General features: G+C 41.2%; 1 protein-coding gene across 3 annotated transcripts; it reads left to right on the top strand.

Annotated features, from left to right (window-relative positions):
• LOC103384135 (ATP-binding cassette sub-family A member 1-like) lies at positions 1 to 27,440 on the top strand. Of its 3 annotated transcripts, none has more exons than XM_008317535.3 (49): positions 1 to 150; positions 3,159 to 3,267; positions 4,120 to 4,213; positions 5,401 to 5,542; positions 5,678 to 5,796; positions 8,234 to 8,355; positions 9,746 to 9,937; positions 10,557 to 10,646; positions 13,130 to 13,373; positions 13,468 to 13,607; positions 13,700 to 13,816; positions 14,518 to 14,712; positions 15,393 to 15,601; positions 15,674 to 15,850; positions 15,936 to 16,158; positions 16,267 to 16,488; positions 16,577 to 16,781; positions 16,872 to 16,985; positions 17,129 to 17,303; positions 17,414 to 17,545; positions 17,636 to 17,775; positions 17,869 to 18,006; positions 18,101 to 18,333; positions 18,418 to 18,490; positions 18,593 to 18,795; positions 18,889 to 18,940; positions 19,066 to 19,170; positions 19,349 to 19,497; positions 19,592 to 19,716; positions 19,987 to 20,085; positions 20,189 to 20,375; positions 20,473 to 20,567; positions 20,658 to 20,690; positions 20,812 to 20,917; positions 21,073 to 21,147; positions 21,293 to 21,462; positions 21,553 to 21,730; positions 21,823 to 21,938; positions 22,040 to 22,184; positions 22,271 to 22,394; positions 22,507 to 22,636; positions 22,735 to 22,918; positions 23,061 to 23,167; positions 23,363 to 23,504; positions 23,614 to 23,748; positions 23,835 to 23,938; positions 24,045 to 24,137; positions 24,659 to 24,902; positions 24,988 to 27,440. In XM_008317535.3, the coding sequence occupies exons 2-49, from the start codon at positions 3,202 to 3,204 to the stop codon at positions 25,129 to 25,131; spliced, it is 6,807 nt and encodes a 2,268-aa protein (XP_008315757.1). In that variant the 5' UTR covers positions 1 to 150; positions 3,159 to 3,201; the 3' UTR covers positions 25,132 to 27,440. The 3 variants fall into 3 exon arrangements, with proteins under 3 accessions (XP_008315757.1, XP_008315759.1, XP_008315758.1); XM_008317537.3 differs by lacking the exon at positions 1 to 150 and adding an exon at positions 1,413 to 2,949; XM_008317536.3 differs by lacking the exon at positions 1 to 150 and adding an exon at positions 1,413 to 3,031.

Below are 27,440 nucleotides of genomic sequence, written 5' to 3'. Positions count from 1 at the left end.
GCTGGAGAAAAAAAAATAGTGTTGTCAGACAGTGGAGCAGAGTCGAGAGGAAGACAGTTTATTTATCATTAATAAGTCTTCGTCTTGCGTGAAGGATATTACTTTCCAAGACAAGAAGAGAGGAAATACATGCAAAAAGGACAGAAGGCGGTGAGTTTGAGGTTTTTCTGTGAAAAAATGTTCGTATTTATGAGTTTCTTTGTTGGGGCAACTGAGAGAGAAGTAGTACTGATTCAGTCACGAAGTAATAAAAAAAAAGATAGCATGTTTGTCAGAAATCTTTTTTTCATGTTTAATTTTGAATAATTTATCTTTTATTAGAAATGTTCAAGTGTGACCGTTTGTCACAGTATCTAGACTGTTGAAAATGTTTTTGAGGATATTTTTTATGATGAAAAATATGATGTGGTGAATAAATGTGGCGTATGGAGAGCAGCGTTGTTGTTTGGATAAAATGACACACTGTTTTTGCTGTTTTTTTGTCTTTTGTTGTCTTTCTTGCGATGCCATCTGTGACTCACAATAGAGTCAAAGCTGCAGAAATCTACAAAGCGTTTCCTATAAAGAATTTCCAAAATAAGTGTCCGTGTTTTGCAAAGCATTTGTTTAATGGCATGTCTCGCCAAAAACAATAAACGCGATGCATCACTCAACTTAGCTTGAAAAATTTTCCGCATATGATACATTGGATTTGATTTCATATTTGGCAACTAGCGAAGAATAGGGTTGGATATTTGTTGCAGTTTATTATCGAACGTTGGTTCACTGTACTAAAGGATGTATTGTCGCCATCTTGACGATGCTGCGGCTCAGCACCGCGGAGCTGAATGACCGACTGTAACCTTTTTTTTAACGGAACAATGTAAAACAGAAATGATTCATGGTCTTTCTGTTTGTAAAACGACATGCTTTGGGTTATTCTAAATTGCTTGGCATGTGTGTCTGTTTAACAATAATGGTATTTATATTTTCCTCCATTTTGATAAATACGTTTACGTTTTTGTTCATAAGCCTTCAGCTGATCGACGTAATAAATTGTCGGTTTTGTTTACTGACAGACTATTTTCTTGCGAGTTTTCATTTAAAACAAACTGTTTGGGAGATATTTTAACAAAAAAAATCGATTCACATGGCACTTTGATTCACCGCGTGGGGTGTGCAGGATACAAAGGAGGCGATGGAGATGTAGGGAAGAAAAAAAACACGTTTGTACACGTGAGCGAGAAGTGGTGGTAAACAGAGAGGAGAATAAAGATTCATCTACAGTATAACCACTAGAGGCGCCTTGGCGTCGCACTATTTGTTTTCAGAACAGACAAACCACCGAAAATCCCATTGAAACATACACAGAATACAGTATATTCTGTGTATGTTTCAATGGGATTTTCAACATTGACATAGAATGGAGCCTAGACAATAACCCCCCCTCACAAACAGCTACAATTAGACTGGTAAAATAGGGCAAAATTCGGGAGTGGAAGTGGACATGACAAAATACAGCCACTCCATTCAATATGTGGTCTTTGGAATTTGTTGCTGTGATTCTTTTGCAACCACACTGTTCTTTATGGACCACATTATGGAAATGAAGAAGTATGGAAATGCAAATGTGTGCTTTCTCTGTGGGGGGTTGTTGGTCTTCTGCCATATGCTGTTTTAAAATCCACATTTTAACACCAGTTCTCTGCCAAACAGAGTTGCATGAAAGACATCAGTTGTAACAAAGAAAATTCCAAATCACAATGCAGAAAAAAGGAGAAAAAATATAAGTAGAACTAAGAGTGATTCATTTTCATTCTTTTTTAATGTAAACATCCTAAGCAGAATTGTTAAACATCCTGTTTAGAACCCTTTCTTTGTAGGTCTAAAGCAAGAGTAAACATCTGAAACCCTTTTACCCAGTAAACTACAAAATGAAGCAAAAATCAAGATGGAGGAGCAGAAGTCAAAACACTCTAATCAGAACCGTTTGTCCCGACAGTTGTTCTTCTCAGGTGACTGTCTTATTAGGTCCAATCCAAACATTGTCATTGATGTCAGTGATGTATTTAAAATGTTCCTTTTACTGTGCTGGGGGATTTTGAGAGAGAAAAAACAGATGCACACTTACTGCAAATATTAGTCATTGTGTTCTTGTAGTACATGAAGTTCTTGTTGATTTTCATTGCATAATTTTATGAATTGCGGAGGACTGACTGAGTGTGAGAGCATTACTCATGCAACCGGGGAATTTTATTGTTGGAAATGTTTGAATCACATAATCATTTTCATTTTCAGAAAAGTTCATTCTTGTGGCTGCATTGGTTTGATCCTGCCAGTCTGGATTATAACCTCATAAGGTTAGAGGTTCGAACGACAGAACTCAGTTTATCCATTTACATGGAAAAGGCATGTTTGGATAAAACTGGCCTTCAATCTGTTTGCCTGCTCTTCCAGGTCCTCTGAAAATCAGATAGCCTTATTCTGGGAAAGACAGTCAACATGAAAAATATACATCAAGATGTTATAGTAAGCTATCATGCTTTTAGTTTAATGGAAAATTAAAAATAAGTGTTGAACTCCTTAAGAAAACGAAACGTACTTCAGAATACATTTTTGCTTAATGTGTTGTAAACTATATTGACTTTTGGGGTTAAAGATTTCAGTACTGACTGATAGATTAAAAATATAAAGTCTTTATAATACTGTACTAGAACTCATTTAAAATACTTCACCTTTTCTGTGTGCATTGGTCGCTTTCGTGGAAATGACATAGAATGGACTTAGTGGACTGCACAAAAGTTCCAGGACTTTTGACTCATCAAATACAAAATAACGAAATGAAGTCAATGTTTCTGCTGCCGTCCTCCTTGTTGAAACATTAATGACCTTTGAACGATGTGTCGTGATGAAGTGGGCCTCAGTCTACAGTGGCCAGCAGCCATTCTGAGACTTTGGCAGACTTTTCTGGTTGAGTGCCGCCATAACTAACTGTAGTCTGAGTTTCAGATAACTTACCACTTTGAACTTTTCATTGCTTTTAAATACCCAGGTTAATATTCAGTTCCTATCTGCCTTTTACATAAATTGGCCAGCATTTCCTTTTTCCTGTTTTGTTAGAACATATCTAAAGGTTTGATACCATGTGTTAACTTTGTCTTTGTTTCTTCTGTTCACAGTGAGGAGCAGGAGTTCACTCAGTGAGGTTGGGCAGACAGCAACATGGCAGTCTCCACTCAGCTGGGTTTACTGCTATGGAAAAACTTCACCTACCGACGGCGTCAGACAGTAAGTGAGAGTGTTCTGAATGACCGACTTACATGAACTTTCATCAGCAGCGTTTGTTTGTTTGATACAAACATTATGTTTTTCTTATCAATTACTTTGGTCCAGATGACATTGTCATGACCACATGACCAGGCTATGAAACAGCAAAGACTTAATTTAATTTAATTTAATTTATTTTCTTCACATTTGACATGCATGTATTCAGTCCTTTTGACCCAGAACAATAGAGAAGATGTAGGGTGAACAGTCCTTTATTTCATAAGTGAGTCACATTCAAATGCGTGACTATGACCAAGTCTTTTTCCGTTTGCATTTTGTGCTGACTGATGTCCACACACACCCAAAGTCATGTGGATTACAATATAGTCTGTGCCACAGTGTCACTTGTTATGTGAAGAGGCTCATCTGCATACAATAAGGTCATTTATACATCCAACTGAAAATGCTCCTCAAAGTGATGGGCTGTTGTCTGCTGGGCTCCCAGTCCAGTTGTTTTTAACAAAGAGCTACAGTTCATTTTCTGAAACAGTGGAGTTTTTATTATGTCTCCATGATGGTCGTGGCCCAGACACAGGCAGAGAAAGTGGAGACAGACTGATGTAAAACAACGGCAATGTATATAATGTGTCTGACTGTCCTCCTTAATGACCTAGTCTCATGGTTATGAAGATTCTCAGTCATTCAGGTCATGGTCAAGGTTGAAAAGTTCTGTTAGGCTACTGGTCCAGTTGCCTAACAGAACCCTTCAACCTAGACTCATGGTACACTGTTGTTCACCAACCCTGATTTCACTATGTCTCTGTCTTTTACTCTATTTGTTTTGAAATCAATTTTTATATTCTCCTTTCTCAGATCCAACTGCTGATTGAGATTATCTGGCCGCTGTTTATTTTCTTCATCCTGATCTCGGTCCGAATGCACTATCCGCCCTACGAGCAACATGAATGTAAGCAGACATACCAAGACAGAATGAGGGAGAGACCGAAATGAACGTGTTGCACTCCAAATGTATTAACACTCAAAAACCAATTGTTGTCAACACAAGCATTTCTAGTTGGTGTTTGTATGTAGAATAAAAAACGTTTAGATTTAGATCATACTAAACTGACAGGATTATTTTACATAGCAGTTCTATGTAGATCGATGTTATTGACACAGAAGGACCTATTGGATTTGTCAATATTAGTTTTTACTTTGCGGGCATGTGATACTGCCCACAGCTCCTGGAAAAGAAATACAAATGAAATATTTGTCACTGGAACTGGTTCGATTAGGTTTAATTTAGTGAAAACACATTTATTTTTATTATATAAAGATAAAAGAGGAGGCTGCACAGTGGAACATCTGTTTGCACTACTGCCTAAGTGTTAATTAGACATTTAGAGTTGACCACAGGTATGCAAGTGTGAACGACCCAGTGTGTCCTGTAAAGTACTTTTTAGTGTTGAAGGTGGCTTCCTCCTCCTGACCCTGAAAACCTGTTTAAGAATGTTATTGTTTCTTTTGAATTGTCTTTCACTAAAACCATTTCAGCGCTTGTTAACCCAGTAAGACTGTGTTTGGCCTCCTGACCCACTTGTTTTTATTGTTGTCCTTGAATATCTGTTTAACCTCAGTTTACAACAGTAGCAATAAACAACAATCCACTGATAAGGGAGAAAAAATGTCAAGATAGAAAAAGTTGGCACAGTCTCAGCTCTTTTTTTTATTTTAAAAACATATTAACTACCATGGATGGCTCAATCCGATACTCAGGGTCGGTATCAAACCTGGTCAAAATTTCAGAATTGAAGATTGAAAAAAGAAACCCAATCTGATAGCTAAGCCTAAATGCTCAACTTAATTTTGTGGAACATTGTCTGAGTAACAGCACCCCTCCTGGAGGAGAAAAGAAGGTATCGGAATGATATTGGTATGGGCAGATACTCCAAATTGCAGTATTGGTATTGGACATGAAAAAGTTGTATCGAGCCATCTCTATTTACTACTTCTATCCAACAGATTTTAACCATCAAATTGAGTTAACCAAGAAAATTAATGTTCCCACCATTTGCAAAAATTAATACTCATTCCATTATCTTTTTATTGAAATGTAGTTGCGTTTTCTCATTCCTAATAATTTACTGGTTCCAGGCCATTTCCCCAACAAGGCCATGCCCTCTGCTGGCACACTGCCGTGGGTTCAAGGAATCATCTGCAACGCCAACAACCCCTGTTTCCGCAATCCTACTCCAGGAGAGAGTCCTGCAGTGGTGGGAAACTTCAACGACTCCATGTAAGTCCCTGTTAACAATGTATCCAACCCACTGTAAGGGCTAAGTTAATCCTTCACTGTAACATTGTTCATTTTGTAATCAGTACTTTAACTGTGTTATTTTGTTTCTCCTTTCCCCCCTGTCAAATTCATCAGAATCTCCCGCCTGTTTATTGATGCCAAAAAGGTCTTGCTCTTCTCTCAGAATGATAAGAGCTATGAAGGCTACAAGGGTCTGCTGAGGGCCCTCAGGAAGCTGCAGAAGAACACTGCACGTAAGACACAAGCTTATGTATTGACAGTAAAAACTCAATACATTTAAGGAAAGAAGTCAATTTGTTTAAAGTCTGACTACTTATGACGGTAAAGTAAATACAGAGACTTGTCCTCTTGACGTACGCAGTGCAGCAGATGATGTAACTAATGTCAACTTGAGATTTCATCTCATTGCCTGGGTGTAGCATGTCTGCGTCTTATCGCTTCCCTCCAGCCAAGTTTGAGACCACCTCTGCCAAATGTCAGTGGGTGTTTACACATGTTTGTCCAAGTACATAACTTCAAAACCCAGCACCATAATGACTGTCTCGGTACAAGAGGGCACAGTAGGAAAATAGACATCATAGAAATCTGATATTGTTTAAGAAGATTAGACCTTTGACAACCTTGGCAGATGCCACATACAAGTGACAAAAAAAACAAACGGTCATTGGGGTAATAGGTTGAGAAACCACTATAAAAAGTGATAACAACATCATGTTTATTAGGTCAAAGGACCCCCCCAGAAGACAGCACTCAGGGTTGAACTCTGCCATGGCTTTCCTTACAAAAAGTGTTACAAAACACATAACCATGAATTGGGAAAGATTGTTCTCTGAGAATTTCAGAGTGCCTCGTGAGTTTTTAAAAGGGAGCCTGACCAGACGCCAATACTGTTTAACGGACCTTGTCATGGAAGTGTTTGTGAACCTCAGCTGGACGTCTGTAGTCAGTGACAGTATAAGGCAGTTCTCACACAATTACATTTTCTAATTTAGTCTATTTCTAATTTAGTCTAAGTCTATATTGATTGGTGTGTTTCGTCAGTACTTTCGCTTCCTAATTAAACAATGAAATGTTTCTTCTGCTCTGTTAGTACAACAGTTCCATATGTTACACAACTGATCGGAATCTTTGGACTTTAATCAGAAGTGAAGAACAAACAGACATCTCCAGTTTTATAAATAAATATATTTTCTATTTTTATTCAGATTTTCAACTATGCTGTTAACCTTATATGTGTGCATACTTAACTGTGGATCAACTCTAAATGCATTGCTGCATGTGTGTTTGTCTAAGTCTTTAATCCACGATTGTGGGGAGCCAGTAGAGGACAAACGGAGCGGCTGTGGCCGCAGAGTGAAAATATAAATATGACAGCATGGTTTAAAGAGCACCTCACGTGTTAGTTAATAATTCAGCAGCAGACGACTCAGAAATATAGATTTGCACTGACAGTGAAGAGGGGAAAGGTCAATACCAGCTATAAGCTGTTGGTCTACAGTATGAGCAGAGAAGTCACACCGGACTGGGTCATCGTGTTTACAGACAGAAAACAAATACATTTAGTGGTAAACCTATATTCTCTTCAATTTCTTGATGTCATTAAATCATCAAAAAAGATCAACGTACTGATGTAAAACACAAAGACACCTGTCACAAACACATACAGGGAGAGTGAACATTAACAGCCCACGGTGCTGACATCTAGGAATACTGACTTTAACGAGGAATCACCTGGTGGGATGTACCCTAGAGTCACTGGTCACAGTGCACTGTTGTAGCCGTGTCTTCTACTGGGACACTGATTAGGTCCTATTAGCACTCCCTCGTTGTTCACACCGGAGAATTGCATACACAGTGCGGTGCAGTTGCACAAAATCCCACAGGAGTAGAAATGAAACGCAGACTAAAACACACTCCTCCATCTCATGAGGCGTGCACCCGGTGTGTATGAGCACCAGTGTAATGGAGCCACACAGAAATATACTGGTCTCCTTCACTTCTGCCCCTAGAATGTTTAATGTGTAAAATGTTAAGATGAGGGAGGTTTAAGATAAAACTTTTTTTAATAAGGATTTTCCTGTTACTTGTTACAAAGTGACATTTTTCCACCCTTTCAGTTTTCCATTTCTTAAAGAAAACTTTAAACCAGGAAAACTATGAAAATAACTTGTCATTATTGGCTTAGTGTTATTGTTGCTTGACACACTAAAACAAACAGGTTGTGGAATGGGTTTTCATGTGAAAACTCTGAACCTTCATACTTTCCCCGTCTTGAAAACTTTGTGTTCATGTATAGCATGAGGAGCTAAAATAGACCCTATTTAAAGCAATACACATAGAAGCCAGCAGAATTCTATAGGGAAGTGACTAGAACAGCACAGAGTTGGACACAGCAGAAAATAGGTGAAAGGTAGCCACAGAGAAAAAACAGTAAGGAAGTGAGAAGAGGAAAAGGGAGAAAACATCTGGGCCGAAGTGGAATGTCCTACAATAACCTCTTAGTGATTCATGGTCTAGGTATAACAGGCAGTCTGCCAATATTAAGGTGTAACTCATAATGGTATTTCATATTCAAATTCAACAATGAATTCTTTAATCCGGTCTCCGGGAAAGTAAATATATCAGCCATTTGAACTCGTGTGGTAACTTCTTGCTTCAATCTGTGTCTAGGTTTCAAGTTAAAGGACTTTTTGCGAGACAACGAGACGCTTTCCCACTTCCTGCACCACAATGCCTCGCTACCTCACCATGCATTGAAGCAGATCGTTGATGCTGATGTCAACCTTGAAAAGGTGAGCCCTTCTGTTAAATACTTTGATTTTCTGTTTGGTCCATTGCTCACTTGTTTAATAATATTGACAACAATCACTGAATTTGATTGAAGTCATAGTACCCCCCCCCCCCCCCCCCCCCCGCTTCTTTGTCATTTCATTTATGAAATAATCACGTTGCCATGGCTACACTGCCTAAAAATATAATCCTTTGACCTTGACTGGACAGCATCTGTCGGGACACAAAGCTCTGCCGTGACCCAGCTAAGCTCTTAATGCTCCACAGATAGAATCACTGGGTGGGAGGTGAGGCAGTCGAACACTTCACCCAACCCCCCTCCTCGAGCTGTCTTTATTATAAACCATAAGACAATCTCTCTGTTCCTTTTTCCTTTTGTCTCACCAGTGTTTTCTTCCTCTTCCCGCTATAACTTCCACAATTCCTGTTTCCACACACACTAGAGTCACATGTGTTTTCTCACCACACTATCCTGCCCACCCCAACAACAGCCAGCAGCCCATCACATCATCCCACTTGGGCCGTTGGTTGGCTGTAGCCACGTGACCGCCCCCCTCCCCCCCACACCCCCCGTTTCTCCTCACGTGCAGAAACATAGGCTCAAAGACAAACGGCGAATATTCCATGTGATGCCGTTGACAAGATTTTTTTTTTTTATCAAACAAGATTATAGATTATAGATGGACATTAATCCACGATAGTGGATGGGGAACTGTTTGCTTTGTCTCCTGTTAAGTACATGGAGTGTGGTTTTTGCATTTGGTACTTTCTAGTACTTCCTAGTAATGACATGTAAAACAGTAAATCTGTTCAAATGTATCAAATAGTGAATGAGAAATGTATGGTCCTATTGTACCAGATTTGTTTCAATATTCAGTTAAACCGTTTAAAAATGTAAACACCATATCATTATTGGAAATATTCGACACTTTCTCTTCATACACAGAAACACGTGCTCAAAAGCACAGGTGCACACACAGTTCTGCACGATGGTCTGTTCTCCTTCAAAGGAGACAGACCATCTGTTCTTCACTCCTTGGACAGTATAATGGTCCAGACACGTTACATTGTAGAGACAGGAACAGTCCTGCTGTCAGCTGCAAGTAACAAGACACTCTGAACCATTTGAGTTGACAAAGAGGATTATAGGTTCTTAATAATGTAGACTTTTACTTTAAACTTATGAACATTCTATGAAGTCGTGGTCAGGTGTAAATACATGGAACATCTCAATCTCAATGGGATGTAAAAGTGTTATAATGAAGAAGTATTCTCTGTGCTTTATATTTAAGTATTTTGTACTTCATGTGAAATATGAATTGACAGATGAGACGGATGAGAAAATAAACTGTTGACGCCACTCTTCTTAAAAATACATTCTCATTTTTCCAGGTCCTGACAAAAGGTTTTGGCTTTCATCTGAGAGACCTGTGTAACAGCACCCCTCTGGAAGAGTTTGTACACATTGCGGACCACAACGTGTCCCTGATGACGCAAGAAATTATCTGCAAGTCCTCCAGCGACTGGTTAGATAGCGCTCAAAGCCACTTCCTGTCTAATCTGGACTTTCTGAAACCTATTCGGGTGAGTTGTTTGTCTGCTAATTAACTGGTTGTGAGATTGTCATTTATGTATCCTCTGTTTTGTGGACAACAGGTGCATCAAGCATTAGATACAGGACAGGGAAGGGCAGGTTTTAGGGTCAAACAAACTATGTAACCAGACACAGTCAGTGTTACAGTGTTGCATTCTCCCAAAGTTACAAAAATGATACTGACCCTGTTGCTACACTTACAGCAGTGGAAGACTGTGTTGTGTTTTTGATCATGATTTTGAAAAAAATAATAATGAATTAGATAGTACAAATTAATTAGTTTTAATTTTTAACAAACATTTCAGGTGACCTCATTCGAATTCCAGATGACGCCACATGGGGTTGAAAAACACTTTAAGGGTTAACAAAAAATAACCACACACACCCTTGTTTTTTCAGATATGTGATTATGAAAATGTTTTTATCAGGTGACAACCATAACCAGTACTGACAAAATAGATTTTTTTTTTCTAATTGTTCTAATTGTTATAATGTATCTGCATTTTTTTTGCCCTCTCTACATTTTGCCTGTATTGTCAGGTTTTTTGTTTTTTTTTTACCCATTTTAAGCTGAAGCAATTCACTAACGATCCCGTTTGTCTTCAACAGAAGGACGTCAGGTCAGATCCTAAAGTGGTTCAGGAAGTCTCAGCTGCCACTGACATTCTTCTGGAGAGCCTCGGTGCACTTGCTGTGGAGGTAGGGAGTTCTCTCTCTCTCTCTCTCTCTGTCCATATGTCTCTTTCCCCTCTCTCTCTTTCATTACTTGTAATTCATTTTTGCATCTTTGCAAATGTGATAGTGTTTCTTTTCCACTTCGCTGTAACTCCCTCGGTGAGCTCCTCTCCCACCACTAATGTTGTAAACTCTTGATATTCTCTCTGTGAAGGTGTTGTCCAGTACATTTTCAGCTGGGTTTAGTAGAGTCTGACAAAACTATAATCTTTGAAAACAAAAACACAGCAATCTGCCTTTCTTGCAGATCAGTTCTTGTCACCAGGATGTTCCTAATTACAGCACCTGCAACAGTGTTGTCTGACTGTGCTGTCTCTGTTAGCAGCAGCTGCTGCCTGGTACAATACTGCAGTAGCTTTAGGGGGAGAAGCCAAGCTGTTATCCAGAGAATGAGCATTAACGGAACACTAACTCTTGATGGTAATATATGTACTGTGCACTGAGAGCTTGTGTTTATTTCAGGTCAGTGTTATTTGAGCTTATGAGTCATCCATTAAATATGTAGCATTTTCATTCAAAGCCTAGTCGGTAATTATTATGTTGCCAGTAAATGTTCTATATTTTTAGTTCTGTATTTCCCCAAAGCAGATGGGGACGTGCACTTGGTGTGATGGAGGTAAAACACCATAGACTTGGCCAAATAGAAATTTGCTGATAGAACTTCTCCTAAACAATGCCTGTGTTTCAGTGCAGGGATTATTGGCTAAAAGGTGCACATCAAGTATTTTCAAAATGTTTTTGTGGGAAGGATTAAAGGCTCAACACTGGAAATCACACAGATGATCGTGTTGTAGCAGCATACTTTGACTCATTTAGTATTTTGTATTACATAAGTATAGATGATAAATTCAAGGAAAAACTAGACGTTTGATATTTTTAAGTAAAAAAATAAAATTAAACAAATATCAATGTAGACATAAGTCTATTTTTAGAAGCTAATCACTACGACTGAAGCAGTGAATATAGGACATATCCTGTCATGCAGCTTCATACATTTAATGTTTTAACCTGGTCATTTGAAAAGTATCCTCCAAGCCAAAAAAGACACCTCTGAAGTAGAACATTATAAGTAGAACATTATATTGTCAAGGAATTAGAATTTGGTAATCCAATGTAATGTGATGTGATTAGTTTGGTAATGTGGTGTTTATAACATTGTCATTAATTAAAGGTAATGTTATTTCTGAATTTCTAAATGATATTATAGGAAGTTCATTATGAATGCACCTTGTGACCCATTTTAGATCCATTCAAGATATGAAGTAATGTGAACTTAATTGTGACTGGCACCGAGCTGCTGTGTTTTAAATAAGAGAGGTGGAAAAATGCACTCAAGTAACCTCTGACAGGCTTTAGAACAAGGTTACTCTGGGGCGGTTCTCCTGCTGCCTGGCTCTCTGCCTGTGTGTGTATGTGTGCGTGTGTCTGCGTGATTAGTCAGTTTAAACAGTTACCTAAGTTAACAAGTTATTTATGGCTTGAGGTAAAAAACAAACTGTGAGACTGTTCCTATACTCTGATCTTCGTATCTAAAGCTGGAAAAGTAGCAGCTTTAGATGTTGCTATATTTTCATAAATACTGTAGCTTTGGGTCAAAAGAGATGGCGACACTAAACGGTGTATGTAACCAATACACAGACGCCTCTTTTATCTAAAAAACACCCACAGACAGTCACGTACTGTAAAAGACCCACCTACACCAAGAGCCAGATATGTTCCCGTCCGAACATCCCCGCACAAACACGGAAAACAAGAGAGCATGTGACCGTTTAATACGGCTGAAAGGCAGAGAGAATGATGTCAGTGTGAGTCTGAATGTCAGCTCCTCACTGTCTCTGTGTGAGAGACAACCGTTGTCTCTGCCTTACTTTGTCTGCATGAGAGGACAGGCAGGACACAGCGAGGACTGACAGAGTGGTGATTACAGGCTGGTGTCCGAGTCCTGTGCCTCGTCCCCCGTGTTTGTGTTTGTCGGCATAATTGTGTATTTAGTAGTCACTTTCATGGTGATGAACTTGAGAAGCCTGCAGCAGTGCTTATTAGGAGTGTGACCGATAGTAACCTCTCTTTGTTCTTCTGCCTTCTATTCCTGTCTCCACTTCCTGCTTTCCTGCAACCCTTCTTTCTTACTTTCTTTCTTTCCTTCTTTCCCTCCTTTCTTTCCTTCTTTCTTTCTTTCTTTCTTTCTTTCTTTCTTTCTTTCTTTCTTTTTTTCTCCCAGCTTTTCACAGTTTACAGTCAACACCCACACAGTCACTTGACTTCCACAGTTCTGTTTGTTTAACTTGTGACAACCCAAACCAGTTACTGTTGTGATACGGACAAAAGTGACCAGAATACCAGTAAACCACTAACAGGGAGTGATGACAACAGCGAGCTGATAAGCTGATACGGCAACACTAACACAAACCTCTTCCCATGTGCTTCTGTGTGTATTTCTCCCCCAGTTTGCAGGAATGAACAGCTGGAGAGATATGAGAAATGAGATCCTGTATCTGACTGCAAATGCCACGGGCTCTCCAAAACAGATGTACCAGGCCGTGTCACGTATAGTCTGTGGACACCCCGAGGGAGGTGGCCTCAAAATTAAGTCTCTAAACTGGTATGAAGACAACAACTACAAAGCCCTGTTTGGAACCCATGGCAATGACAGCGACACTGAACCCCTCTCTGCCTACGACAACACTTCCAGTAAGACGTGTCCACAGCCTGAACTATTGACCTGTATGTTTTTATTCGATAGAATACATTAAATGCTCAAATTGCATTTCGATTTCATTTGAAGCTCCCTTCTGTAACAACATGATGCGTAACCTGGAGTCCAGCCCCATATCCAGGATGATCTGGAGAGCTTTGAAGCCACTGCTCCTGGGGAAGATCCTGTACACGCCAGACACCCCAGCCACCCAGAGGATCATCCATGAAGTACAAACTGCCCTCTGACGTCTGTCCTTAATAGAATCACACCAGCACATAAGACATACACTAAACCTTTTTCTGTTTCTGTGTGCGTGTAGGTTAACAAGACCTTCCAGGAATTTGGTGTGCTGAGAGATTTAGGCAAAGTGTGGGAGGAGATCAGACCCAAAATCTGGAGCTTTATGGAAAATAGTGAAGAAATGGACTTGGTTAGGGTGAGTCACCTGAGCTGTTCAAGACCACACATCACCGTTGCCTGGCCAGTTCTTTTCCTGCTCATTTACTGTTTAAAGTGACTCATCTGTGCATCTTTGTCACATTAGTGTGTTGTGTATAATCATTACACAAACCTCATTAGTTTTGGAAACATTGATGCACTATATGCCAGAAAATGAACTCAGGCTGACAAAGACACATGTGGACGCTGGTAAACTTGACAAAATATTGAAATGAATGGGATTAAGCCAAGCGTAATGCACAGAAGATTATGCAAACTGTCAGAAATCAGATAAACACATGGAACAACAGCATGGGCCACACTTCTTCATTAACATACAGCCGCAAATAGAAGCAGAGAGACAGAGAAGTTCTTGTCTCTCCCACATGACTGTGTCCAGTACATTCTGTATTCATGCAAGTGTCACAATATTTACTGATACAGCTCATCAAAATTGTTTTGCAGCCATTTGTCAGGAAAGACATATTTTCTTGGGAAAATTACATAAGCACTGCTGCCACCCTGTGGTGAAATGGGGTGCTGAACGCTAGGCCCGACACTTGTGTCTGACATTTTTAGCTTTAGGGGGAGTTAAAAAAACAACTCTTAACCTCACAAGTATTTCCCATCACTTCGAGTTATTTTAATGAATTTATCTCAGTAAACTGAAATGATAGTAATGTGAATTCCACTTTTCAGACCCTGCTACAGAACAATGCAAGTGCTGCATTCCTCAATGCCCAGCTCAGTGGAACTGAGTGGCGTGTGTCAGACGTGTTTGACTTCCTGTCAAAGGCGTCTGAGGACCAGCGGCCTGCAGGATCAGCTTACACCTGGAGAGAGGTTTTCAACGAAACGGACCAGGCTGTACAAACCATATCACGCTTTATGGAGGTTAGTCAAAGCTCCCACATGTTACAGTGTGTCTTCAGCCTGTGTGCACAGTTTAATTACATTACTGCGTCCTTTTTAAAGACAACAGCAGTAAATGTGAATCATTCCAGATGAAATTAAACCAAGAAATGGGTTAAGTACCAATTGTCCATGTGGGTCAGAACAAAACAGCCTCTCAGTGTCATTTGTTGCTCTCTGTGAAGCTCTTAATAGCTCTAAAATCAAATTATCAGCCAGACTGTTTCACTGGTGTCTGTCTCTGTTATGGGGTCAGAGCGTAGCTCAAATGATAGACAACCAGACCTGGACTGAATCCAAATGTTAATCAATGTTCATGCAACAGTGAATGAGAATTATTTTTGTTTTTTTATCTGTTCTGTTACAAACAAAGACATGAATGTTGTTATGAAACCTGATTTGATTAGTTCTAGAGTAATGGCTTTGCAAGTTAAATTTTATTTTTTTTATTTCATGAATTTTATTGATCACACACTGGGGAAACACTTAGCGCCTCCCTAGGAGGCGCTAAGTATGTGGTTCAAAATCAAACCCAGCATCCATAGCACAAAGTTTACAGTAGAAAAACCCGACCTCCGAACTAAACACCCAGTGTCCTTCCTCAGTGTAAAACCTGGGTCTGTTTACTTAAATATGTCAAAAACGTCCTTTCTTCTCTCCAGTGTGTGAACCTGGACAAGCTGGAGCCTGTAGCTAATGAGGAGAGACTGGTCAACAAGTCCATGGGTCTCTTGCACAACCAGAAATTCTGGGCCGGAATTGTGTTTCCTGACGTCGACGGGGCCAACAGCACCGACCTGCCTCCCAACATCAACTACAAGATCCGCATGGACATCGATAATGTGGAGAGGACAAATAAGATTAAAGACGGGTAGGTGCCTGTTATCAGTGATTATTACAGGATCATTTTCAGTTTTACGAAACCTGAGTTTAATTTCCTCAGGTACTGGGATCCTGGTCCCAGAGCAGACCCTTTTGAAGATCTTCGGTACATTTGGGGAGGATTCTCTTACCTGCAGGACGTCATTGAGCAAGGCATCATCAGAGCTGTCACTGGCACCAAGGAGAGGACCGGCGTCTACATTCAGCAGATGCCCTACCCCTGTTATGTTGATGACATGTAAGTGCAGCGTCTGACAGGTTGGAGGGAACGCTAGGCACACTAACTACGGAGCGGGGGACTCATTTTTTGTTGCCGGTTGCAGGTTCCTTCGGGTTATGAGTCGATCCATGCCTCTCTTCATGACGCTGGCATGGATGTACTCTGTGGCCATCATCATCAAAGGCGTTGTGTACGAGAAAGAAGCCAGGCTGAAGGAGACGATGAGAATCATGGGACTGAACAACGGCATCCTGTGGCTCAGCTGGTTCATCAGCAGTCTAATCCCTCTGCTGACCAGCGCGGGCTTGTTGGTGATGCTTCTAAAGGTTAGCTTTGGAGATATAAGTACACACAGACGAACCACGGCACAGCAGAGTCATTAATTATAAAAAGAAAACTGGACACATCATTAATGGATCATTCTGTCTCCTCAGATGGGAAACCTGCTGCCCTACAGTGACTCTGGCGTGGTGTTTCTCTTCCTGGGATCATTCGGTGTGGTTACCATCATGCAGTGTTTCCTCATTAGCACCCTGTTCTCTCGCGCTAACCTGGCAGCTGCCTGTGGGGGCATATTTTACTTCACTCTATACCTGCCCTACGTGCTGTGTGTGGCCTGGCAAGACTACATCGGCTTTGGAGCCAAAATCGTTGTGGTGTGTAGAAAAACAAAGAGAATTGTTAAACCATGCGTTTCAGTTGCCGTTGTTTCCCACTAAACCCGTGTTTCTCTGTTGTTCACAGAGCCTGCTCTCACCTGTGGCTTTTGGGTTTGGATGTGAATACTTATCATTGTTTGAGGAACAAGGTGTGGGGATCCAGTGGTCCAATCTGCTGGCTAGTCCTCTTGAGGAAGACAGCTACAACCTCACCACCTCCATCTGTCTCATGCTGTTTGACGCTGTCCTGTACGGAATAATGACCTGGTACATTGAGGCTGTGTTTCCTGGTAAGAAAAGGGCTTCTTATTCTGTCTATTTCTGTTCTATTATAGCAGTTTTTTAAAATTGTTTTTTTTTTTTTTGTTTTTAAATATCAGGTCAGTATGGAATCCCCAGACCTTGGTATTTTCCTTTTACGAGAACATACTGGTGTGGAGAGAAGCAAAACAAGGACATCGCCTCCAGCCTGTCCAAGAAGGGCAATGCTGATGGTATGCATTATTGTTATTATTATTATTATTATTAATATTATTATTATTATTATTATTATCTATACATTAAGCCATACCTCACACTGTCCTCTGTAACCACTAAAATTCTGTTTCTCATTTCCGTCATTTCATTTCATCCACAGCAGTGTGTATTGAGGAGGAGCCAGGACAAATTGATCCAGGTGTTTACATCGAGAACCTGATCAAGGTCTACAGCCATGGGAAGAAGCTGGCTGTGGACGGCCTGACACTGAAGTTCTATGAGGGACAGATCACCTCCTTTCTCGGACACAACGGGGCAGGGAAAACCACAACCATGTAAGAGCATGACGACACTAGAACCATGGACTTCTAAGAGGACATTGATTCAGTGGAAATCAATGGTTCATCATTTCAAAAGCTCAATATCATTTCATTTCTTCCTGTAGGTCAATCCTGACGGGATTGTTCCCTCCCACCTCTGGTACAGCGTACATCCTCGGCAAAGACATTCGCACCGAGCTCAGCACCATCAGACAGAACCTGGGGGTCTGTCCTCAGCACAACGTCCTCTTCAGCATGTAAGACAGTAACGAGCACACACACACTGGATTCTGTATATGTTCAGGTCTCTTCAAACAACGTGTGATAACCGACTTGATTACTTCTAGGCTGACTGTCGAGGAGCACATCTGGTTTTACGCCCGTCTTAAGGGGCTTCCTAAGGAGCAGGTGGAGGCTGAGATGGATCAGATCGTGAACGATGTTGGACTGCCTCACAAACGAAAGTCTCGCTCCAACACCCTGTCAGGTCAGTGTTGACGGTTTAACACCAGGAGCAGCGTAACAACTAAAAAACACCCACTGCGATGTAAATAAAACATCTTCTTTGATGCCTTTGTAGGTGGGATGCAGAGGAAGCTCTCAGTGGCTCTTGCTTTTGTTGGTGGCTCAAAGGTTGTGATTTTGGATGAACCTACAGCCGGGGTGGATCCTTACGCACGTAGGGGCATCTGGGACCTGCTGCTGAAATACAGACAAGGTAAAAACTGTTCTGAGTAGTTGTCTAGTAGTTTGTTTCTTCTTTTTTTCAGATTTTAGAAATTAAGCCATGTGTTTGTTTGTTTTTCTAAAAGGTCGAACCATTATCCTGTCGACTCATCACATGGATGAGGCTGACATACTGGGCGATCGTATTGCCATCATTTCGCACGGCAAGCTGTGCTGCGTGGGCTCTTCACTCTTCCTGAAAACCCAATTGGGAACAGGGTACTATCTGACGCTGGTTAAAAGAGACTACGACCTGGCGCTACACTCCTGCAGGAACTCTGCCAGTACGGTGTGCTACAGCAAGAAGACGAGCGAGAAGGTAGGAGGAAGTACATACATGATGATGGAGGGCTGTTCTTTTCCAGACGTTACTGTAATGGTCTACTCCTCTTTACCCCTGTAGGAGGACAGTGTGTCAGAGAGCAGTTCAGACGCTGGACTGGGCAGTGAACCAGAGAGTGAAACCACCACCATTGGTGAGAAACCTTGTGTCATGAAGGACTTCAATTTCACTGCTGACGTGGTGTAAGGTCAACTCTGAACACTCCGTGTCCTTTGTGTCTGTCCTCGTCCTACAGATGTGTCCCTCATCTCTAATATCATATTCAAGCACGTCCCAGAGTCTCGCCTAGTGGAGGATCTTGGCCACGAAATTACCTACGTCCTACCCTACCAATCTGCCAAGGATGGGACCTTTGTGGAACTCTTCCACGAGCTCGATGACCGACTAACGGATCTGGGAATATCCAGCTATGGGATATCTGACACCACCCTGGAGGAGGTGAGGGACACATGTTTCTTCTTGTTTCCGTCTTTCTTCTGTGTACGTTGTATGTGATGACACTTTATGACACACAAAATTACATTTCTGCAGATCTTCTTGAAAGTTGCCGAGGACAGTGGAGTGGACACTGTCCAGCTGTCAGGTAGGATTTTAATAATTTGACATTCTGCACTCAACTAAAAATGACAGAAACAAAGTACTGTCTAATACTGCAGCCCTGTTGTATTAAAGTTGTTGGGTTAACGGTGAACACTTTTGCCCATGCAGATGGAGTCGTACCAACCAGGACTCGTCGTCGTCACGCTTTTGGAGACCACCAGAGCTGTCTGAAGCCCTTCACCGAAGATGACTTTGATTTCAATGACTCTGAAGGTGACCTTGACAAATCACGTTTCCATTCTTATACAGTATTTTAATAAAAATTACTTTGTAAATAATGAAGAAAATCTATCCAGCTCTATTTTTTATTTTAGTTTGCAACAAAATCAAACAAAAGTAAAAGTGTTATTAGATTACAGGCCATCTGATTATATGTGCTGTTTCTGTCCAGAATCCCGTGAGACTGATTGGCTCAGTGGAACAGATGGCAAAGGCTCATACCAGGTCAAAGGCTGGAGTCTAAAAAGACAGCAGTTTGTTGCACTACTCTGGAAACGATTCCTTTATGCTCGGCGTTCCCGGAAGGGATTTCTTGCTCAGGTATTAATGATGATTTTGGTTTGAGTAAATCCTCCTTCAGTTGACGTAGACAACATTATTTGGATGTAACCCGTGTCTCTGTGTTGTTTTTCAGATTGTTCTCCCTGCAGTGTTTGTCTGCATCGCTCTGGTGTTCAGCTTGATTGTTCCTCCGTTCGGAAAGTATCCCAGTTTGGCTTTGGATCCTGGCATGTATGGAGAGCAGTTCACCTTTATCAGGTAAAAAAAATGTTTTTGGAAAAAGGTTTTGAATAATAATCCATTAAAAACAAAAAACCCCATCTGATTTAACCTTTAACCTTTGTGCTAATGTTCTAAAACCTGTGATGGTGTTAAATATTACTTGACTGTAAATTTATTATCTGATTGAAAACTAATATGAATATGAGTGTTGTCTAGATTCACCATCATGACTTAATACCAACATTACATTTGCTCAAATTCTTGACATCTGAAAGGCTGATTTTCCTGTGTGTTGTTTTTTTACAGTAATGACTTACCTGAGGATTCACACACATCTAAATTACTGGGAGCTCTGACAGAAAAACCAGGTTTTGGAACACGTTGCATGGACGGAGCCTCTATTTTGTATGTATTATTATTATTATTATTATTTAAAAAGAGGCTTGTAAACAGAAGCTTCAGTGTACATTATGAACTTGTGTTAATGCCACCTTAATGCGTCCTTTAGGAATGCATCTTGCAATGCAGTAGGCGAGTGGTCACTGCCACAAGTCTCTCAGGGCCTGAAAGACATATTTGACAAAGGCAACTGGACAATGGAGCATCCATCGCCCCTCTGTGAATGCAGCTGTGAAGGCCGCAAGAGAATGCTGCCAGAGTGTCCGGCTGGAGCTGGTGGACTTCCACCACCGCAGGTTTGTCACAGCAAATGTTCAGAGATGTAAAAATGAAGCGGAACCAGTGAAATCAACAAAATGTTTAATTCGATTTGTTTCTGGTCTGGATGTTCAGGTGAAAATCAGTGACACAGACACACTTCAGAATTTGACTGGCAGAAACATCTCAGACTACCTGGTGAAAACATATGCCCAGATTATTGGCAAGAGGTAACGGTCATCTTTATGTCGTCATTATCATCTGATCCACTCTCCTCCAACTTCAGATGGTTTCAATCATTATTGTTCTTCTTTTTATAGCCTGAAGAACAAGATCTGGGTCAATGAGTTCAGGTACATTACCAGACATTCAATACTCATGTTTCATCAATAATAGTAAACTGAGTGCATTCAGCTGCTCTGCTGTGCTGTGCTGTGTCCATCACTCATGGAAATATGACTGGACTGTCCACAGATACGGTGGATTCTCACTGGGTGCCAGAGGTTCTCAGCTTTTGTCCCACAAAGATGAAATCGATGTTGCAATCGCACATTTGAGGAAACGCTTCCATCTGGAACGGGTAAGAAATTCAATACCTTACTTTGTAACACATTACACTCATCTACAGTAGCCTAATTAAATTGTTAAATTTTCTTTTTTTCTATACAAACTCTGAATGAAAGTCTTGTGAACTATAATGCTGAAAAAGATTTTATTCCTCCGCCTTTTCTGCAGGGAACTGCAGCAGATCGTTTCTTCCACAGTCTCTCCAGTTTTATCCAAGGATTGGACACAAATAATAATGTCAAGGTTAGTATACACACACACACACACACACACACACACTGTATCTGTCACTTTAATACCATCCTTTGCATCAACGCCCTCTGGCGACCCCTGTTGAAAGAACAACCTTAGACAGAGTTAAAGAATCATTTTTCTTTTTTCTATTCAGATCTGGTTCAATAACAAAGGCTGGCACAGCATCGGCTCTTTTCTCAACGTGATGAACAACGCCATCCTCCGGGCAAGCCTTCCACCTGGCAAAAACCCAGCAAAGTTTGGCATCACTGCCCACAATCACCCCCTCAACCTTACAAAGGAGCAGTTATCGCAGGTTGCACTGTAAGTGGACGAACATTTTTAGGGATGTAATTATTCCTTTTTTTTTTTTGTAGGAAGCTCACATTTTATTTTCCACTCTCTTTCCGTTAGGATGACGACTTCAGTGGACGTTCTGGTGTCAATTTGCGTGATCTTTGCCATGTCATTTGTCCCGGCCAGTTTTGTGGTTTTCCTCATTCAAGAGCGAGTGAACAAGGCAAAGCACATGCAGTTCATCAGTGGAGTTCAGCCCCTCCTGTACTGGCTGGCCAACTTTGTATGGGACATGGTAAGAAGTCACATTCCAGCACCAAATAAATCAGGAAAACTCTGTTGAACCTTTTCTAGTGCTGACCTGTGTGCTGTTCCTCATCTTTGCAGTGCAACTACATTGTTCCAGCCACTCTGGTTATCATCATCTTTATTTGTTTCCAACAAGACGCCTACGTGTCCTCCACTAATCTGCCGGTGCTGGCCCTGCTGCTGCTGCTTTATGGGTCCGTCCGACTTCATTATGCTTTTTGGCTCATAGCTTGTTTATGTGACTTTTGTTTTATTGATGTCATATAAACTGATGCACGTCTGTTTTTTTCTTCAGGTGGTCGATCACACCCCTGATGTACCCAGCATCATTCTTCTTTAAGATCCCCAGCACAGCCTACGTAGTTTTAACCAGCGTCAACATACTGATAGGAATCAATGGCAGTGTCTCCACATTTGTCCTGGAACTATTCGGGAGTAACGTAAGCAATATGGAATGGACTACATAAACATTATGTGTTACTATAGCATGGATGTGTAACTAAATGTTATATGCTTTATGTTTCAGGAAATTGGCGGCATCAATGACATCCTGAAGAACGTGTTCCTTATCTTTCCACACTTCTGTCTGGGCAGAGGACTGATTGACATGGTGAAGAATCAGGCCATGGCTGATGCTCTAGAGAGGTTTGGTGAGTGAATGCTGTATTATTGAGCCTCAAAAATGTACTTGATTTTACTGTAAAGGATAAACACATTTTCTTCAATGTATTTCCACTGAGCTTTGAAATGTTTCTGTCGTAGGCGAAAACCGTTTCCGTTCACCCCTGGCCTGGGACATGGTGGGAAAAAACCTGTTTGCAATGGCAATAGAGGGCGTCATCTTCTTCACTATCACTGTGCTGATTCAGTATCACTTCTTCTTCAAAGCCAGGTGGGTGGAAATCACTTTTAAACCACTGTGCCAAACGCCACAGTAATCACTGAGACCCGTCACTGTAGTGATGTCACTCTCTCTGCTGCTGTTATCAGATCCTCTGCCAGTCATCTGAAGCCCATTGGAGAAGAGGATGAAGACGTGGCCAGAGAGCGACAGAGGATTTTAGGAGGAGGAGGACAGTCTGACATCCTGGAGCTGAGAGAACTCACCAAGATTTACAAGCGGAAACAGAAGCCGGCGGTGGATCGGCTGTGTGTTGGGATTCCCCCGGGAGAGGTGAGACAGAACACTCCAACTCTGACTGGTCCTATGATCTACTGCTTTAACTATCACCTCACTACAACGTCTGATGGTGTTTATTATTAACATGACAACAAGGACCTGCAGTCACTGATACATCGTCTTCCTGTTTCCACAGTGTTTTGGTTTGCTGGGAGTCAACGGTGCCGGGAAAACCAGCACTTTTAAAATGCTGACCGGAGACTCAGTGGTGACCAGTGGGGAGGCCTACCTGGCAGGCAAAAGGTAAGACCGAGACCTTCATCAGAATTCACATCATATGAAGGCATTTGATAAATACTTTTTAAATTTCCTGTTGTATTTAATTAAAATGTAAATACAAGATAGAGGTAAATAGAAATATTTCTTTAGAATTATATTTGAATCCTTCTCATTCATAATCATAACATTCCTGTGTTTTGTTTCTGTTTTTTATTGTAGTGTTAACACAGAGATCAATGAAGTGCACCAGAACATGGGTTACTGTCCTCAGTTTGATGCTATTAATGACTTACTGACTGGAAGAGAGCATCTGGAGTTTTACGCCATCCTGAGAGGAGTTCCAGAGAAAGAAGTGTGCGAGGTCAGCTGCTATTATTAATGATATCTGCTTCGTTAATGAAAAAAGAATATGGTTTCAAGTTGTTTGTCGTTGATCAATGTGAATGAACGCTTAATGTTTATGCCACTAGGTGGCAGAGTGGGGAATCAGAAAGCTGGGCTTGGTAAAGTACGTGGACAAAGCTGCAGGAAGCTACAGTGGAGGAAACATGAGGAAACTGTCCACTGCCATCGCTCTCATAGGAGGTCCACCTGTGGTCTTTCTGGTCAGTCCAAAACCACGGTTTCTTTCATAAAACATCGATCCCATTCATCCAACATCACGTAACAATCTGTCGATTCCTGTTCACAGGACGAACCAACGACGGGCATGGACCCTAAGGCGAGACGAGCCTTATGGAACGCCATCCTCAGCATCATCAAAGAGGGGCGATCTGTAGTGTTGACCTCTCACAGGTCAGTCTGGTCATCTGCACTTCACCTATAATAATGGTTTTTATTAGGTTTTACTTCAACATTTCAACAACTTTTTCTAACTGTCATTATCCATGTGCCTTCACAGTATGGAAGAGTGTGAAGCTCTTTGTACCAGGATGGCTATCATGGTGAATGGCAGGTTCCGTTGCCTGGGCAGCGTGCAGCACCTCAAGAACAGGTACACAACTCCACCAAAGCAGCACACTCACACACACATTCAACAACTTGCTGTCATTGATGGACAGGCCTGTGAAAAGCTGTGTGGTCCAACCCAGTGCAGATTCTAAAGTTTCTGAGAGAACGCCTAGATCAGGCATGGGCAAACTAAGGCCCGGGGGCCTTATGTGGCCTGTTCAGCTTTTTAATCCGGCCCCCAAACTTTTCCAAATTATATAATTTATTTATATTATCCTTATACATCTGCCTTTTCCCTGCAATATCCACGTTTCCTCAATAGATGTTGTAGAAAATGATAAAAGCATTTTAGCCTTTCTATACATATTTCGTAGTGTTGTCTTTGGGCTTGCCAAGGGGTTCCCCGTCCAGAAGCAAATACTGTTTGGGAGGCCTTGGCATGGAAAAGTTTGGGAACCCCTGGTCTCACCCACTGTCTACGACACAGATACTAAAATTGTTAGAACTGACCTTCCGCCTTCAGTTTGATTGAATGAGTTTATTTTTTCTTCTCCTCATCCTCAGGTTTGGAGATGGTTACACCATCATTCTGCGAGTGGCAGGGCCAGACCCTGACCTTCGACCTGTGATGGAGTTCATTGAACGGGAGCTTCCAGGGAGCACGTTAAAGGAGAGACACCGTAACATGCTGCAGTACCAGCTGGCCTCGTCTCTCACCTCTCTCGCCCGCATCTTCTCCCTGCTGTCTGTCCACAAGGAGGCGCTCAGCATAGAGGACTACTCCGTCTCCCAGACCACCTTGGACCAAGTAAGTCATTGTGCCCAATCTGCTTACTGCAGATTTTTTGTTTTTAATCCAGTGAAGATTAATGTCCTTGTCGTTTTCTTTGTAGGTGTTTGTAAATTTCGCCAAGGACCAAAGTGACGAGGACAGTTTGAAAGATGTCCATCTGAATAAACGGGATGCAGTGGTGGTGGACTGTTCCCAGTTGAACTCCTTCCTCATGGACAACAAGACCAGGGAAAGCTGCGTCTGATTTTATGACATACCAACATCAGTGGGTGTTGTCGTGCCTCCCCCGTCCTCCCCCCACTTCAAGAAGACATGGACCACTAACCTGAGGGGAGAACAACGACTTTTTTTTCTTTTCTTTTTTTTAATTCCTTTTTGTAGTCTTTTTCAATTTTTATCCGTGTTCCTGCGCTCCACCTCGAGCTGCCTTCTCAAAAACAGGCAGCGGCCGCAGGTTTGGAGACAGACACTGAAAACTCAATGCAAGTCAATGCATATATTATATTATATATATTTATAATAAGATGATATTCCAGTGGGGGTGGGAGACTGGTGCTTCTCCTTCACCGGTGGACAACGAACACTTGAAGACAGTGGAGTGATACTGCTGTGTTAGTCTGGGGGGTTCAGTAGCCCAGCTACTAATGTGAAGGACAAGACATTTGAAAAAAGAGAAGCAGACGTCAGTACTGTGTGACGTCCCATTCCAAGATCTAGTCTGCTTCAGCCAGCATGAACCGGTCTGTGCTACACTGAGATGGAAAACAGGAGGTCGTTTGGATAAGTTACTGCCAATTAGAAAAGTCTCTCTGACTTTGTCCTCTATTCAGGGTCAACCCACTTTCAAAACCTATTTTCATGATTAGGCTTTTTGTTTTATAATGAACTACGTTTATAAAAGTGTTTGCTATCCTCTGGAAACTTGTTACATTTGAAACTGTTCATATTGTTTGGATACTTTATTCATAACAGAAGATCCAGTTATTTTATTTTTTATTTTTTGTCCTGACATCTTTGACATTGTCCCCCATCGTGCCTGTATTATATGAAAGGAGACGGACAATGTCAGCACTCCATTAACAGCAGTCCATGAAAGATGGTGAGGGATGTACGAGACAGACAGCAACATGGATCAAAGCACAACTATGAGCTTCTGACTGTGATAACTGCTGAAGGCTCGATCCGATCCTCGGGATCAATATCGGTCTGATATTGGTCAAAATTTCAGGATTGAGCATTGAAAAAATTAAATCATAAGTCAGCCGCTCTGATACCTCAGTCTAAGTCCAGGAAACTGGAGGAAGAAAAAAGGGTTAGAAATGACATCGTTATCGGCAGATACTTCAAATTGCAATATCGGATGTGACATTTGGTATGGAGCCAATCCATACTTACTTCAGATCAGTGTTTAATACTGGTTTATTTTTTCAAACCTACCATTTTTTATGGATTTGATTAATGAGAACAAGGTGAAACCAGATTTGGAAAGTAAAGGATTCCCTGTAAAGTGCATGCTACACTGGGCTACACATCCCAACTATTAGCACTTCTGTGTGTTTGCCTGAAGCCACCAGTCGGGTCAGCATGTCCGGGACTGTGGAGGACTGAGGTTCGCGTATAAGAACACCAGGCTTCAATTCCATGTGTGTTATTTTAATATCTGTGCGATTTTGATCAAATGAAGATGATGGAGATGTTTCTGCCCAAACCTGTGGATCAGTGGTAGAGGGGACGACTTCACCCCTCAAAAATGTTTTTTTTGTATCATATCTGAAATCAATGCCTGTTCCATTTATGTGTACGCGCACATGTACGAGCACAGTGGAGGCGTGTCAGAGCTGAGCCAGCACCGCTGTGTGATGTTGTACTGTCTAACGTTCCCAGTGGAGTGAAACAAATGTATCTGTGCCAAATGAAGCTACAAATGTATCTCTGATCAACCAGCATAATCCTGGGTAGGCAAACCATTTCTAGGAATGTGATCGTCAACTGAAAATGTACGTTAACTTTTAATTCACTTTTTATTCTCTGCGACAGGACACTTGCTCTTCATCAGACTTAGAGTAGAAGCAGCTATCTCATCCTGAAGTGATGTTGCCAAACTGTAGCCTTTATGTCCAATAACATTAAGAGGCTCATTACATTATCTCAGATAAGGTTAAAGGTGCGTTTGTATCCAGAGATAGTCAGTAAAAGAGAGTACACATGAACAGGGACCACGTCATTTCAACATGTGTGTTCAACTCTTTCACTGTTCAAAAACAGTTATAAATGTTCTTCTTTTTTTTTTTAAATTAGCACTTTACAGGCACAATTCACAGCCTTTTTTCCCCAGATATACTGAGGTTATAGTTAATATTATTTACTTTTATCTGCACTACGACAGAGAGAGATCTCCTAATCGCGATGTGAGGGGAAAAAAAAATGTAATGGTGGTAATTCTTCTCTTCCTGTGCTCAATATTATTGTTTGTTTACATTTCTAAGTATTGAATAACTGTTTGTGTCTGTTATTGTGATAAGTTACTCTTTAATAAATAAGACAAAAATCTGA

The sequence above is a fragment of the Cynoglossus semilaevis genome, chromosome 9, assembly GCF_000523025.1.
Source record: "Cynoglossus semilaevis isolate Cse_v1.0 chromosome 9, Cse_v1.0, whole genome shotgun sequence".
Classification (NCBI taxonomy): Eukaryota; Metazoa; Chordata; class Actinopteri; order Pleuronectiformes; family Cynoglossidae; genus Cynoglossus; species Cynoglossus semilaevis.
The sequence above is the reverse complement of the archived record's forward strand: the minus strand, read 5'-3'. Positions and strand labels throughout refer to the sequence as shown.